The 15408-nt window shown below is 44.7% G+C and overlaps 2 protein-coding genes across 4 annotated transcripts; both read right to left on the reverse strand.

The window, feature by feature from the left end:
• Window positions 1-189: 189 nt before the first annotated feature.
• Window positions 190-11983, reverse strand: LOC108023551 (beta-1,4-mannosyltransferase egh). Of its 3 annotated transcripts, none has more exons than XM_017093127.3 (3): window positions 11173-11983; window positions 2434-3710; window positions 190-1855 (listed from the first exon to the last, which is right to left on the reverse strand). In XM_017093127.3, the coding sequence occupies exons 2-3, from the start codon at window positions 3232-3234 to the stop codon at window positions 1283-1285; spliced, it is 1374 nt and encodes a 457-aa protein (XP_016948616.1). In that variant the 5' UTR covers window positions 3235-3710; window positions 11173-11983; the 3' UTR covers window positions 190-1282. The 3 variants fall into 3 exon arrangements, with proteins under 3 accessions (XP_016948616.1, XP_016948617.1, XP_050742466.1); XM_017093128.3 differs by lacking the exon at window positions 11173-11983 and adding an exon at window positions 8143-8355; XM_050886509.1 differs by lacking the exon at window positions 11173-11983 and adding an exon at window positions 6343-6362.
• Window positions 11984-12521: 538 nt separating this feature from the next.
• Window positions 12522-15283, reverse strand: LOC108023556 (protein will die slowly). The gene is made up of 3 exons (XM_017093140.3): window positions 14707-15283; window positions 13362-13987; window positions 12522-13236 (listed from the first exon to the last, which is right to left on the reverse strand). Exons 1-3 carry the CDS (start codon window positions 14975-14977, stop codon window positions 13048-13050), a joined length of 1086 nt encoding a protein of 361 aa, XP_016948629.1. The 5' UTR covers window positions 14978-15283; the 3' UTR covers window positions 12522-13047.
• Window positions 15284-15408: the final 125 nt, after the last annotated feature.

The raw sequence follows: 15408 nt of genomic DNA on the forward strand, positions 1-15408 counted from the left end.
TGTTTTTTTGATGGAAAGAAGGCAAGTTCTAACCCCAAAACTATAGATTTAGTAATAAAAAATATATTAGAATAGCGACAAACTGAACTAGTTGCTGCCGAATAAACCACTACATTTTTGTACTACACTTTCCCCTCGTTTTATTCCTTTATCTGGCTAATGACCCCGAAGACCACCAAACAAATGACGTACAATATTTTTGACATTTTATTGTTTTTGTATTTGGTTCTTTTTTCATAACAGTTTAATGTGTGTGTGCGCCCTTTTGGGATTTACGAGGTGGTTGCAATGCACGTGTTCCATATTCTCGGGAGGTGTGTTTTGGGCGTGGGTTGCAAAGCACCGATAACAGTTAAACAGAGTGGCAAAAAGAGAAACAAGGAAAGGTGGACTAATACAGAGTACTAAAAGAGTAAAGAACAGAGAAATTCGACGGGGCCCTGTGAGGACGCAGGGCCTCTCACAAATCACGACCATATCATTCAAACCACATTCATTTCTCACGACAGATGCGGAAAAACCTCGATCCTGATCCTCTGGGTTCCCGGGACTGCGTACCCTGGGGTGGTGCAAAAAGTACACCCAACATTTGCACATGTAAGTACGTTCGTAAGTCTAAACATTCAAGTGTGCTTCGCTTTATCTTGGCTTCGGTGTGAATGATATTTAACAGATTATCAATTTACAATACATCAATGTACACATTTTTTAAATAATCGTAATAATAATAATAAGTCTACAATATACATACAATATTTATGTTTATATAAATATAGCGCATTCTTTCACTACAGACTATACAAAAAAAATATATATAATGAAATTACACTTAATGGAGAGTTTTGTGTGTGGTTTTTCCGGATCGTTATAATTCCCCTAATGTTGTTTGCTGGTGAGTGGTGCATTTGCATAGATCTCGTTAAAAGACGTTGTCTGTAACATTTGTTCTTTTGGGTTGAACATCCTTCCGTTCTCCGCTTTCTTTTCTCTTTTATTTGGCAATAATATGAGTGATAATGACTTTAGAACGAAACAACAATTATATGCGGTCGTGGGGTGTGCGGTTGTGTGGTGTGCTGTGCAGGTGTGTGGGTTGTGGTTGGGTGGGTGAGACTTATGCTTAGAAAATGTACAAATCAAGTTAATCAGGACAACCACACTGAATCTGGCCTAATTTTGCGAAATTTATCTTGCTTTTTGCATTGTTTCTTTTGGTTTTTTAAGGGGCGATATGATGACCATGAGGCTACTTGATGACTCCCTCTTCCAGCTCCGCAATATCCTAGACAGTCTCCAGTACGCGCATGTCCTTTTGGACCACATAGAACTTGTGCTTCTTGCCCACCAGGCCCCAAATGACGGCCACATTCTCGATGACCACATTCACGGGTATCGTGCACACCGCACCCAGCACGCAGGCCAGAAATCGGAACAATCCGAAGCGGTACAGCGAAAAGGACTTGATGACGCCAAAGACGTACATGTAGATATTGATGGCCGCGATAAAGGCGCACACGAAATCCACCAGATTTGGACAGGGAATGGGATACAGGGCCGCGAAGATGATGTTCGACGTGGACAGCGGCATGGTGACCCACGAGTAGACACTGATGCCCAGCAGCAGTTTGTGCTTGAAGGGTATCATCTTGGAGTGCACCACCAGCAGGATGCCCTGAAGCCAGCGCTTCCTCTGCTGCAAGAAGTCCAGCAGCGTGAACGGCGACTTCTCGTACATCTCGCCCTCGATGAAGTTGAACGTGTATCCTTGGCTGAAGGCGCGCATCGCGAAGAAGCAATCCTCGGCCACCGAGCCATCGATTCCGTTGTCGAAGGACACCGAACGCTCTGCGCCGACCTATAAAAAATACAAGACAATTAGTACGATTTTCCTTTAAATACGAATAATCGGGTTGGGTTCGTTTTGTGGTCATCAACTAATCTGTTAATTAACCACTCATAATTAATATAAATTAGAAATGACAAATGACATTCACGGGCCGTAAGATTGTTTGGTGGCAGTTGAACTTTACTCGATTCTTGGAATTGTTTGCCGTATGAAACATTTTTTATAGTAGGGCTCTTAAAGTATGTTGATAGCAGATTTCTGACGGTTAACAATGACTTGAACTTGTGGGTAGTTATAAAATTAAAAAAAGGAAATACTACGGCAATTAAATTATTGAAAGCAAAAATTTCTATAAATAAACTAAGAAATTATTTACTTAATTATAAATATATAGCCTAGTGCGCACTGTACAGTTGCACCCCTTTTTGATTTATTCGTTAAGCGCTAGAATCAGATCGTATATTTTGGGGAGCTTACGGAGCTGTCAAGTGTGATAAAAGACCGCTGGGAAAATTCGTAGAATTCCCCAAAACCCACGCATTTCCCCCGAAAAACGAACCAGCCACGCAACGTCTGGAATTACTCACCTGGGTGACCACATAGCTGCCCTTCCAGCTAAACAGCGGCTTGTGGAAGAGCTTGAACTGCAGGCGCAGCTTGCCCATGTCATCGGACACCCGAAAGCTGTCGGCCAGCGTGGTCAGCCAGTTGACCACGTTCTCGTTGGCATAGGTGATCAGTCCCTGGCCAAACGGATGCTTGCCATCTAGCACAAAGTTGATGATGCCGCGCACCGAGTTCTCCGTGAGCAGCGTCTCCTCGTCCAGGTGGACAATCCAATCGCTGTCGTTCAGCACATTGACATTGTCCTCCAGGCAGTACTGCAGGGCTCGGGACTTGAACAGTGCTCCGGTTCTCGTCTTGTACTCCTTGGGCACCACAATTTCCCGGATGCGACGATGTTGCGCCAGATTGACCGCCTTGTCGGTTACCACCTCGATCAGGAAGTTCTCCAGCCCGGTGTCCAGGCAGGTGTTCATGTTCCGCAGCACATTGGTCTTGACCAGGTCCGCGAAGTCGCCGCGCGTGACCACGCGGATGCAGATGAAGGGTGCCAGCAGAGGGCTGCCCTTGAGGACCACCTTCTCGGGGAAGGCATTGTAGAAGGTCAGGCCGCAAAAGTTGAACAACACCTGGGGCAGCGTGAGGAGCGTCAGGAAGCGGAGTAAGTACAGCAGAACCGTTTTAAACTGGCCGTATTCAGTCCATGGATCCACGAGCGTGAACGAGTTCTCGTTGATCTTAATACCGCCGGAGAATACTTCGAAGGTAACTATCACAGTGATGAGCAGTGTGCAGTGCAGCAGATGCTTTGTGGTGGAGTTCATCTTGGTTTGCGGGCTGTGCGGTGAATATTTGTTTTGCTTTTGTGTGTAATATGTATAGTATTCTATACTATCTTAAATGGCTATAGTCCTCCTGCCTTAAGTAGACTTGTGCTCCGTTCTCCGGGGTATCCGAAATCCTTATCTGCCTTGTTTTTGTTTGTTTGTTCGATCGTTTTTTCGTTCCGCGACTCAAAGCGAATGAGTCAGTGGCTTCCGGACTGTATTAACTATGTTTCTTGTAAGTTGTTTGTGCTCTAAACTCAGCGATGGGGGCTGGGCGGAACGGAAGTGGATCCAGGCACCCCAAGTCGATAGGTAGTGCTCCGAATCCTCTATCAGCTCCTGCGCGTGCTTTCCTGCGGTGGCTTCACCTTGGCCTCCTCTTCAGCTGTTGGTGAACTTGGACTTGGTTTTTCCCGATGGCGTTGGCTTGCTTGCATTTGAGACTCTCAGCTCTGTTTCCTGTCCAGACATTTCTGCAAAAGAGGAGAGAAGCAGAGGAATGTTTAGCCATTTTTCAAATACATATGTGAGAATTTGAAATCTTCAGAATGTTATTAGTATTTAAAATATCAATTTAGAGAGCAACTTTTTCTACATGTCAAAAAGGTTTCTTCTTGAATAAGTAAAAAGACTGACTCTAAAACTAATGTGTGTACTTTTCAAACGTCAAACAATATGAAAAAACGTGAAATCAAAATCTTACTTTATTTAAAAATTTAAAAAAAAATCAATTTAGAGAGCAAAATTGTATTGATTTTAAGAACGTTTCTTCTCGAATAAATAAGGTTACTCATTCTCAAATGGAGGTGTGGGTACTTCTAAAAATGTTATGGAATGTTTAGCCCATTTTTAAATATATATGTGCGAATTTGAAATGTACAGAATGTATTATAAATTATTAAAATTCGAAAATATAATTCAGAGAGCAAATTTGTCTTGAATTCAAAAACATTCTTCTCGAGTACTGATTCGCGATGACTGATTCTCAAACTGAAGTGTGTTTACTTTCCAAACGTTTTATGGCCGTGTATACAAAAGCAAAATGCATTTTGTAGCTGAAAGCCAGAAGGGATTGTTTTTAATCGAAACCAAACACGAATTTTTCGCATTTTTTTAACAGATTTTGTCCGACTATGGCACGTCAAACCAAATATGCCACGCCATCGCTGTGGCTCGTAATCTGGCATTAAAAATTAATTAGTGCCGGCCAGGCGGAAAGCTTAATTTTTTTAACCTTTCACATCGGCCACATTTTTCGTAATATGATTGAATTAGAACCGAGTGGGAACGGGCGTTCCCTGAAACCGCCATGGAAGATGTTAATCACGAGCATCGCGTGCCTGGCGGCCCATAACTATTGATCACATAACCGAACCCTCGGCCAGCTTCTGCCACATTTTTCCTGCTCTCTCGTACTTTTAATTGTAGAGCAATTTAGAGAGTTCAAGAGCCAACGATTTGAATACAATTGGAACACTTTTTTGAGTTCGTAGTCGCTTTATAGCTGATGCCCTCGAAATTCTGAGAGGAGTATGTGTTCTTGGCTTTTGCTTGTCGGCTGGCCACGCAGATAACGTCTGATCAGCTTGCATACTCGATTCTACCGTCACAAATAAATACGTAAGGTATGCCATAAGTGCCCATCAGTATCCGAATGATATTGTGTTCGGCAAATGTTTCCATTTGTCGCTGGCTGCTCGCTCTTTTCATAATGACTAATCGTGATATGATTGGAAGTGTTTAAATAAAGGAAAAGAGCAAGCGAGTGAGCAACGAGACTGGGGATACCAGGAAACGTTTAGATTAAGTCAGCCAGCCTTTCAATGACACCTTCGAGTGCATTTAAGATAGTCAGAAATCAGAACTCTCCTTCCCATTGATCATCAATCACTAGCATACAATGTGAGCACATCATGATTGACTTGCTTTCCTAAAATACTTAAATGCTTCTCATCCAAAAACAGGGAGGCAATTAAATATTATTTGGGATCAGAGAAATTCAACAGAATTCAATGCCGGTTAAAAAGAAATAAAGTTTTGGGGGAATAAAATACTCCTCTTCAAATCGAATCAAGTATTCCAAAAACGAGTGTTAATTCCCAGAAAACAATCAAATAAAATCTTTCAGCGAGAGCAGCGAAATTCAATTCACAGATCTGTTCGTAAATATCAATAATATAATATAGGGGTTCTACAATCAACGCCCCATAAAGAAGGCTGTGCGAGGAAGTCGAACAAAAGGCAATTGACAAAGAGTCCGAACTTTATACACACATTTGATATGACATGATGTGTGATTCATGGCGGTTCGGTTGGGCAGTGAGACGAACTAACTGCACCAGGGAAGTATGAAGAAAACCGCTGATCAGAGGGGCAGAGGTGCCGGCGAAATTTTCCATCGATTCGAGTCCCACGGGACGCGACGGGAGTGTCCACCGGAGGTCTGGGGCGTTTTCCAATGCAGGGGTGGGCGCATAAAGATTACACACGCCCCATATCGATTTACCCACTCACACACGCGCACATCCCTTTAATTGGAGGGAGGGAACCACCCAGGAACTCGGCATTCGGAACTCGGGAGTCTAGTAACTTGGCAGGTTGGGTGCTGATATCAACCTGTCGAGGGCTGGCCAGCCATCGAGTGTTTATGGGTTCCATGCGGAATTCCACTTCCCGGAATAGCCTATGTTCATGCGAATCGTTCTAAATTTACCAGAACCCCTATATCGAGTGGTCACAGTGAGTACTTGGGTATCTCTGAACATTCACCCGCGTTTTACAGTGCTTATCGGTTAAATGGCGCTCGTATATGCATAAGGCTTTCGAAGTAAAAGCTGTGGCTATCTTGTTTACACACTTAAGCTCTGGCAAAAATAATTCATCTTAAGTTACTTGAAAGATACAGTGTAATACTTAACAAAATTGTAAAAACCCCATATCTTAAGATTCGCTTTGGTGCCTGACCCTTCAAATTCCATTCCTGGCTCCATCTCAAGCGATTCCACTGTGCTCGGCCCGGCTATTGAGGCACTTCAGTAGCCCAGATAAGAAGCTCCTCACCCGGGGAGTGCGGCGTTCGGACCCGCGTTTGAGTACACTACTTACAATCCGTCGAAGATAAGTGACGGCCTTGGAGTGTTGCGAAATCCTAGATAGACACGCTCGTACGTCAGAGCGGTCCGATTCGGCCACCAGTGGTGAGACCTGCGCCATGAGACATGGGGCATTGGACCTCCCAATCCCAGTACCGCAAGATCCCCTGGTTGAACTGGGTGGGCTATCACAAACCCTGTCCCCAAGCGATGCCAACGACTCCCGGGCGCTTATCGTCGATCGAGACCAGTCCAGATTCCAACGGCTAATGAATCATACGGCCGGAGCAAAGGGAGGTGCTTCAACCGCAATTCCGGAGAGACCCTGTCTCCGTCTCCGTCTCCGTCTCCGTCTCCGTCTGAGACTCAGCCTCAGATAACCCGGACCTTTGTTGTTGGGGGCGTAATGAACTTGGATCGCTCGCGACAACCGGTCCGCCCTTATACAAACAACAAAATCGGACTAACCGACTGCCTCGGTGCAAAAATTTGAACAATAGTACTACTATAAGGTGCTTTTCATTTGCTGGCTTTGTTTGTTTTCGTTTTTTCGCAACTAACTGCGAGAAAATGAAAATGAATGCAACGCTCCAACGATTGCAGAGCAGTGCACAAAAATTGAATACAGTGGATATATGGGTTAAGGGAAAACTCTCGAGAAATCGAGAGTGCAAATGGTTAATTAAGTATTAAACGAAAACAAAGCTGCTTTCGGTGCCAATTAAAGGTTATTGATTATGGCCAATGAGTACTTTCCAGGAGATTCTCTGGATACACCCATTTCTCTTTATACAGCTTAACTTACATTTTTGCCGAATGAAGCAAGTCCTTAATCCCCGTTAAAAGGAAAGATATATCCCAATTATATAATATTATTATACATTTTATATACTAATATTTCTTAAATCCATTTCTCATTAACCGCCAGAAGATCACGCTAAACACATTCAATCAGCATAACTTCTTATTACTTCCCATAAATCCCAAAAGGGGCTATAGGACTATCCATGTAGTGGCGATTTGCCCGTAACACAACTTTTAATCAGATATGCGAGCAATACATCGCTGATTTACCAACCATTCGCAAGCGATAACTACTGTAGTGTGCGCTGCCATGGCTGATATACTGGTTAATTGCCGCGGCACATTGTTCCCCGGGACAATTCCACTTCGACAGCGACGCTGAGGAGCTCCAAGTGCAGGTAGGCTAGGCTGGGCTAAATCTAATCGTGAGCACCTGCCCTGAGTCACATCATCGCACTTGGCACTCGAGAAGCGTTTCCATTAGCCAAGTTAATGGTTAATAGTTCATGTTCTGTTCGGTTTGGATCGGTTGGGTTCTCAGTGCCCTTACTTGACAGAAGCCCATTAATTAGCACGTCTCTGGGCTGGCCTAGAAGTCAACTGAAGTAACTACACCAGTCACACAGAAAAAAAGTTGTATTATCCATTGGGCTTACATAACATCGTGGTAAATATTGGTATCAAATATTACCCAATTTATGTTACACTGGGATATTTGTGAGTTTTTAGAAACAATTTTCACGATCTCCTCAAAAAAATGGTTCACATAGTTTTATGGATGGATGATGGAGAAAGGAAACCATGCTTATAAGGAGGTTCCCCAACTTTGTCTGTACTCAAACCAGATGATTAGCTATCGATTTCGTTGTCACCGCAAACATTTCTCCATGTGTACACATTATACTATGTGTCAAAGTCCAGTGCAGAGGTCTATGAATGGGAAATCCCCAGTTCACAGGGGATCGTTCCAGGTGTTTGGCTTTGATTTTCCCCGAACCACCCTGCTCACCAGTCCATAATCGCGCGTTTTCGTTTTTGTTTTCGGTTTTTGTATTTTTTATTATTCGCGTATAATTTTTTTATTTTTTCGTATTTTTCGCTTTGATTCGGTGCACGTTTTCGACTCGATTCGATTCGTTTCGTACGCGCGTTCTCTGACTTTTCCTCTCGTCTTCTCGTGCTTGGAGCTCCGAAGACGGTCGCCGGTACACTAAGCTCCATGGAAATCGGTCAGGTACACCTGCCCATATGCCATATCGTGTACGAGGCGGGCGGCGGACTGTGTGTGAGTGCGCCGTCATAATAATAAATTAAATACGTTATCAAGCGCAAAACACAATCAGAAGAGGGCAGAGCGCCGCTAACCATTGTTGGTAGTATGTACTGGGTACACGTTGAAGAATCACCTTCCGCCGTAATCGCCGAATCGCCAAATATTACGTATGGCCCAGGACTTATCGGCACTGCGAAATCTTAGCTAACTCACTTCTGTGCATTAAACGTCACTTTAGTGATTTACCAAAACAATTGGGGGTTTTCGGTGACTAATGATTCACTTGGTTCACTCGGTTCACTCGGTTCATTTTTGATAGCACTTTGATCTTTTTGCATAGGATTTCGGGGAGTGTTTATGGACGTTTTATGATTTGCACACCTATTCTACTTCACACTTCCTGCATTATTATTGGAAATTTAATAAGTTTATTAGATATTTCATTTTGCGATATAGGAATAAGATAGGATATCTGAACATTCATGTTCGATATGATCAAGTAAATAAACTATTTTCTCCGTGTGTAACGCTCGATTACGTCGTAATCGTACCGCGGTGGCTGGCCACTTCTTGAATCATTTGAATGATACGAGTCCAGATAGTGGGTGCAGTGAGTGTTTGCCACAGTGGGTGACTAATTAAAGAGCTTGCATTCGGTTTTCAGTGGTAGAGTAGTGACCTGCTATTTGTTCTCCTCCAGAAATGTCGTCATGGGCGAGTCAAAAGAGGAGTCCATAAAGAGGAGCCCCAGATGGTTTCTCAAAGTGCATGTACAAGATAAACTCGAGAAATGACACGTACTTAGGCACCGATAGCCAGTACGGGCAAATAAATTTGAGTAGGTAGGGATAGGGCTCGTCTACTCCCCAGTGACATGGTGGGTCAGGAAATGGGGAGTATTGGTCCCATGCCAGTTGGTTGTAAGCCCAATTCAGTGGCATCGATATATAGATAGGATAATTGCATGTCGAGAACCAGATAGGGACAGTTGCCAAAAGTAAGGTGCGAGTTCTGTTGTTGTACAGGGTTATCCCCGACATGACATCATGGGTATCGTGTATATAGGTCAGGAAGTTGGGGACAATGGTGATGGTATCCCCGACCAGGGGAAGTAGGGGCTGCCTTTCTCTGTTCTTTGTCACGCGCCCCGAGCGGAGGAGTAGTGGACGGTAGTGCCGGATAGTTTTGGAGACTCTTCGGGTTCGAGGGCCGGGAGAAAAGCGAGCGGGCTTATCGCAGTTGGCTGAGCAAACACCGACAAACACACACGAGGCGGGTGTGCCTGTATCTGTGCGCAGATAAGCGCCGGCAGAGCACACAATCAGCAGTCGTTAATTGTGGCCACACCACACAAAGGAGCTGCGCGTGCAAGTCGCACTGCAAATGCACTTCTCCCCGGGATTAAGTCAATAAAGTTGTGGGGCAATCTGCCGTAAACAGCGATAAGGGCTATTGAAAATACTTTGTCGGCACAGTGAAGCCATCTGCTCCTAATTGCTGAACACAACATACTAAAATTCACTTTAACCTGGTTTTGGTTATAGTTTGTTTTACTAAGAAAAGTAACCCCAAGATAAAGGTGTGCTAAGCGATTTAATATATAACGTGTTTATACTGGAAATTGTTTACAATCTAAAGCCTACATTTGTCTTATCTGTATCAGCAATTCTGAAAGTGAATCGTCCTCAGTGTCATCACTCTTAATTTATAAATTTCTTTAAAAAAAACGCCTACTAAAGTAGATTAAGTATTCCCTAGAAATTAAGTAATGTGTTGCCTCCTATGATGATTAGCCCAGAAAAGTATAACACTCATTATTTGAGCAACAATAGGTTATATTTGGGTCTTAAGCACCCAATCGATGGATCGTTTTCCAAATATTTGCTTAGACCAACGCTTCCGGCAAACGGTTCTCGTTCCGGGAATACCCGATTCACAGTGCTTACACCGCCGTCTCTTCCACAATTAACCCATTCATTTGAAAGATGTTTACTCGTACCCAAATTAACACACAAAATGCAGGCACATAAACATCCTGTAATGAGACGTTTTTTGTCTTTTTTTGTTGTGCGGTGACTGTACGTCGAGGGAGTGCTGGCTGGCACATGGGTTAAACACACCCTGCTGCGCCCGTCGGGGGGTTAAAAGGGGGCCAAACCCTTGCTCAAGGACATTGCCCGATGGCTATGAATACTGAATGCAGACGAAAGTCACGAGATCCCGAGTAACTTTCCAAGTTAACGGGTCACAATGCCACTCGGAAAAAAACACAGCAACACGCGAGATCTGCACAGACACACGATGGTGGGCAAGATAGTAGCGCTTGTGTTTAAGTAAATATAATTCCTTGCATAGAGGTTTTCCTGCCCGAAATTGCATATCTGAATAATTATCAGGGAATCCAGTTCTCTGACTTAATTAATATTAATATACATTTTATAATGCATTTTGCGAGTTATTTCTTTCTCTGCTTCCTATTCTCTTGCCCGCAGCTGTGCACATACACAAAAACAACGACTAACCAAAATGTGCTAATAGGCGGCCCAAGGGCGGCTATAGGGGTGCCGGGAGGGGGCGGAGCGGTACGTGGGCGGGTGGCCAGCCAAGGGCGTCGACAGTTATGTCCACGGGAGGCCTAACGCTTACCCTCGCTGGGCCGATCGACTCTTTAAAAGTTAATAAATTGTTATTGATTTTGCACTACGCCCCCCTCGGAGCCGAAGTCCTGGCTACGCCCTCTGTGCTAACGGGACTTGCTTTACTTACCATGTTTTCCGTGCAGGTTTTGCTCTTGTTCGTTTGACAGCAGGCGGGGGGCGTGACGAGGATGCTCGGCCGTTTTCCGCGTTTTGGGTGTGCCGTGCCGCGAAAATAATATACTTATTTGGCGCCTCTCCTCTCCCTTCCTTCGCACGCTCTTCCTCTCTCCCTCTCTCTCTGGCCCCGCCGATTTGTTTGGTTTATTTTCGTATTAGAATTCCTTGTTGCTGGGTTTTTGTTGTTATTGCTGCTGCTGCTGCTGCTGCTGCTGCTGTTGATCTTGTCTTGTCATTAATATTTGCAAATGGTATATTGGAATATGTATTTATAAACGTCGGTTGCCTTGCTAATTTTCTTGCCTCTCTCTTCACCGGTTCACGCCGCTCCCGCTTTCTCAGCGCACTTTGCACAGAAAAAAATGTATTGTTGTTTGGGGGGGAGAAAGGCCCAAACAATCGACGAGCCTTAACAATTCGGTTAAGTTAAAGGAAAATCGATTTTCCCACGAGCACGGCGCTTTTTGTTGTTTTATTGCCACTTTTTTTTTCTTCCCTATGCGTGTCGCGGTTTGTGTGTGAGTGTGTGTGTGTGCGCGCGGTGCGGGTGTTTGGTGAGTGTGCGACGGCGGCGGAGCGGAATTATTTGCGAATCACAAAATTCACTGGGCGACTGTTCTGCGGACTGGCGCGCACATTGCGGGGGATCGGATTCGGATGCGGACTCGGATTCGGATTCTCCGGATTCGGTTAGTTCAGCAGCCGAGTTTTTTTTCGATTTGATTTCGGTTGATAGAGGTGGCGGTCCGCAGACGAAAACATCGATTGACCGATTTCAAATGTATTGCTAGCGACTATCGGTGGTTGCACATCCCTACTGTTAGGTTCATTTTCCAGCGGAAATGTTAGGATACAGTGTTTTTTAACTGCTACTCTGTGACCGCTGCTCTGCCACTCCTGCAAATAGGTATCTTAACATTAGTGATGTGTAAAGAGTGATATTCGCGGTCGATTTTCATATCGACATTTCCTGCTAGAGAATAGATCTGGAGTGTGACCCTACTCCTACTGGCGCCAAAAACTTAAATTATTATTTAAACATAGGCAAGCAAATAACGTATTTCTTTTAAGGTTTGATCATTAAGTTATAATTATAAAATTAAAATTACCCATTGGTTACAGAAAAATTAAGGATTCTGTTTCGATCCTATCAAACGAAAATGAAAGCCTTTGGTTTCCTATGGCTTCTTAAGCCAATGCCAAAGAACAAATATCCTGGCATATCTTCACAAACAACATAGCTTTACAATTTTTGGAGATCCTTGTATCTTGTTATATCCCAATAAAAGCCGAACCAAATTCAACTATTACAAATAAGTGACTCGCCTCGAAAAGCGCTCTAGATGCGAGAGCATTTAAGCGCCTTGAGGACGTGCTTTCTTTTATTCAAAATTTACATTTCGTATTTTATATATTCTTTCTGGCGCTCGAGTGCTGGTCTCAAGCGCCTGGGTTTCTTAAATTTAGTTTTCTCGTCACCGAAAGATCATCATAATTTTTTTGTGGGGTGTGTGTGGCTGTGTCAAAGGTTACAAACATTTTTGGGGGAATATTCTCGCTTGCTTGGTGGCCAATACAATAGGCTAATAAATATTTATACATTAATTTGTTTTTTTTTTCCGATTTTTTGTTTTGTGGTTTTTCCGTACTGCCTTAGAATGTGAGTTTTAAATTGTGATTTAAAAGTAGAATTTAGGGTTTCCTCTTTTAAATTATGTGTACAAAAAAAGGGCATTAAATTTAACATAAGATTATCCAAGAAATGAATGTGTGGAGGCAGTCAGTGCTGCTGATCGGCCGATCCTCCAGCTGGATACCAGCCACTCTATGTGTCCGACTTCCACAGCTTGATGGTCTTGTCGTTCTCGAGCGCCGCGGAGGCGATGATGTTTTCCGTGGGATGGCAGGCGGTGCACAGCACGGTGTCGGTGTGTCCCTGCAGCTTTTGGACCACCTCCTTGCTCTGCAGATTCCAGATGTAGACCATGTTGTCCTCGCTGCCGCTTACGATCCACTGAAATGCGAAAATACACGAATTAAGCTTGGTAAATTGATAAACTATGACAGATTGCTAGAATCTGATTAACCAACCAATCACAAAAAGCAAAAATTTATACTTATCATTATGTATCGTCTTACCTTTCCTCCCGTCACCGAGAAGTTGGCGAATATGCAGTACTTCTCGTTCTTGTGGCCCGTATACGTCTTCAGGCACTTGCCCTTCGAGTAGTCCCACAACTTGAGCGTGTTGTCCAGCGTGGCGGCCAGAATGTATTTGCCGTTGGGCGAGAACTTGACAAAGCTGACGGGCGGATTGTCGTCGTCGATCAGGGTCTTCAGACACTGCCCGCTGGCCGTGTCCCAGATGCGGCACAGGCCGTCGTAGCTGCTGCTCACAATCAGCGAGCCATCCCGGTTGAAATGCACTGCCGAAACGGGATCCGAGTGGGCGGGCAGGGTCTTCAGGCATTTGCCAGTGCGCACATCCCAAATGCGAACGCTCTCGTCAAAGCTGCCGGAGACAATAAGATTGGACTGCGGATTGAAGTTGCAGCAGAACACGTAGTTGCTGTGCCCCTTTAAGGTCTTCAGGCTCTTTCCGGTGCTCAGTTCCCAAACCTTGAGGGTCTTGTCATCGCTGCCGCTGACCAGGAGACGGGAGTCCGAGCTCCAGGCCACATCGCTTATGCCTAGCTTGTGTCCCGAAATGGTCTTCTCAAACTTGCCGTCGTAGGCTCCCCAGATTTTTATGAGTTTATCAGCAGCTAAGAGGGGAAAGTGGCGATTTAGCAAGCGGTATTATGCAGACCAGCTAACTTAAAAATAAAGCCTAATATGAAATAAAGAGACATTTTGATAAACAGTGGTTTTGATATCGAAGCCCAGACGGTGGGTAAATTTCGTTTTAAAAGCGATCTCTGTATCCTGTTTGTATATTATAGAAATTACAACTCCCTTTTCGTATAAACAATACAATCTCTTTGGACTGGGTGGCATCTGAAGTACCGTCAACAAATAACTCATAATACCATTTAACTAAGCAGATGGATTTAATCAGATTGCCTAAAAATGCACATATTTTAACTACAAAAAATATAGGGGTACAAAATTAGAACTAAGATAATTTTTACTTGGTTTTTAGGAGGAGGAAAGCTCTATTTTAGGGGATTGTAGAAAATAACAATTGGTCTGTAGATAAAATACCAATGAAATATAGATGAGGTAGAAAATCCCCTAATTGCAGTTTAAGAACAACCCCTTTTTGCAGGCACTAACTACTTTAATGACCACAAGGCTGCATTTGCAATGGCCAATTGCCACCCCACTTGGAGGTGGGTTTGCTCATGAAATTGCCTTTCAAATGACATCCCCTATTCGGGAGTCAAGATAGCTCCATCCCACTAGGATTTCCCTGGCCTCGACTAGTCGTACGTGGTTGGGCTCCCAGGGATCTGATCTACTCGATGTGGATGGTTATACTCACAGGAGCTGGCCAGCCACTCGCCGTTCGGACTGAACTTGACCGCCGACACCGCCTTGGTGTGCCCGGCCAGGGTGAACTTGAGCGTGTAGTTGGGCTTCACGGAGAGCGAGCTCTTGTTGGAGGCGCTGCTGTTCGAGGAGGTGGTGGCCCCCGGCTGCCCCACCGAGTTCGGCTGCAGCGAGTTCGGGCCACTGGGCGCCGTGGGCAGCGGTTGCTGTGGCGGATGCACTACGCCGGGATGGCCGCCGTGCACGGCTCCGATGGGCACCATGTCGTCCTCCTCCGGATGGGGGTTCTGCCGATCCTGCCCTGGCCTCCTTGTTTACCTTGCCCCTTTTTTCGGCACGCCGCACACGTGCTTCTTCTTCCTGTTGTTCCGGCTACGGGGAACGCCGCCGAACTTGCGGGCGAATCCTCGGAAAACCTGGGCTTATCTGGCGCTCCTGCTGCTTCCGGTGGTCACCGGCTTCTCCTTGCTGGCGGGCGGCTTGTATGTTTAGCGGGCGCTTGGTTTTTGGCTCGTTTGGGAGCCACACGTGAAAATAATAACAGTGATGGTCACTCTAATAAATAAAAAATTACAGTGGGCCAGTGAGACCGTCGAGCGAAAGGGCCGTGATCTTCTCGATGCTGTTGCACACCGCCATCCGGTTTTGGAGGTGCTTTGGGGACTTTCATTGTATTTTTGGGTATTAAGGCCTT

The sequence above is a fragment of the Drosophila biarmipes genome, chromosome X (assembly GCF_025231255.1).
Source record: "Drosophila biarmipes strain raj3 chromosome X, RU_DBia_V1.1, whole genome shotgun sequence".
In the NCBI taxonomy this organism is placed as follows: Eukaryota; Metazoa; Arthropoda; class Insecta; order Diptera; family Drosophilidae; genus Drosophila; species Drosophila biarmipes.

Bases quoted from the DNA above. Each gene is read 5' to 3' on its own strand.
- LOC108023551 (XM_017093127.3), bottom strand. From the start codon at position 3,234: ATGAACTCCACCACAAAGCATCTGCTGCACTGCACACTGCTCATCACT. The intron at 1,856-2,433 runs GTGAGTAATTCC...TATTTTTTATAG, and splicing joins GCAGCTATGTGGTCACCCAG to GTCGGCGCAGAGCGTTCGGT.
- LOC108023556 (XM_017093140.3), bottom strand. From the start codon at position 14,977: ATGGTGCCCATCGGAGCCGTGCACGGCGGCCATCCCGGCGTAGTGCAT. The intron at 13,988-14,706 runs GTGAGTATAACC...TTCCCCTCTTAG, and splicing joins CGAGTGGCTGGCCAGCTCCT to CTGCTGATAAACTCATAAAA. The intron at 13,237-13,361 runs GTAAGACGATAC...TTCGCATTTCAG, and splicing joins TCTCGGTGACGGGAGGAAAG to TGGATCGTAAGCGGCAGCGA.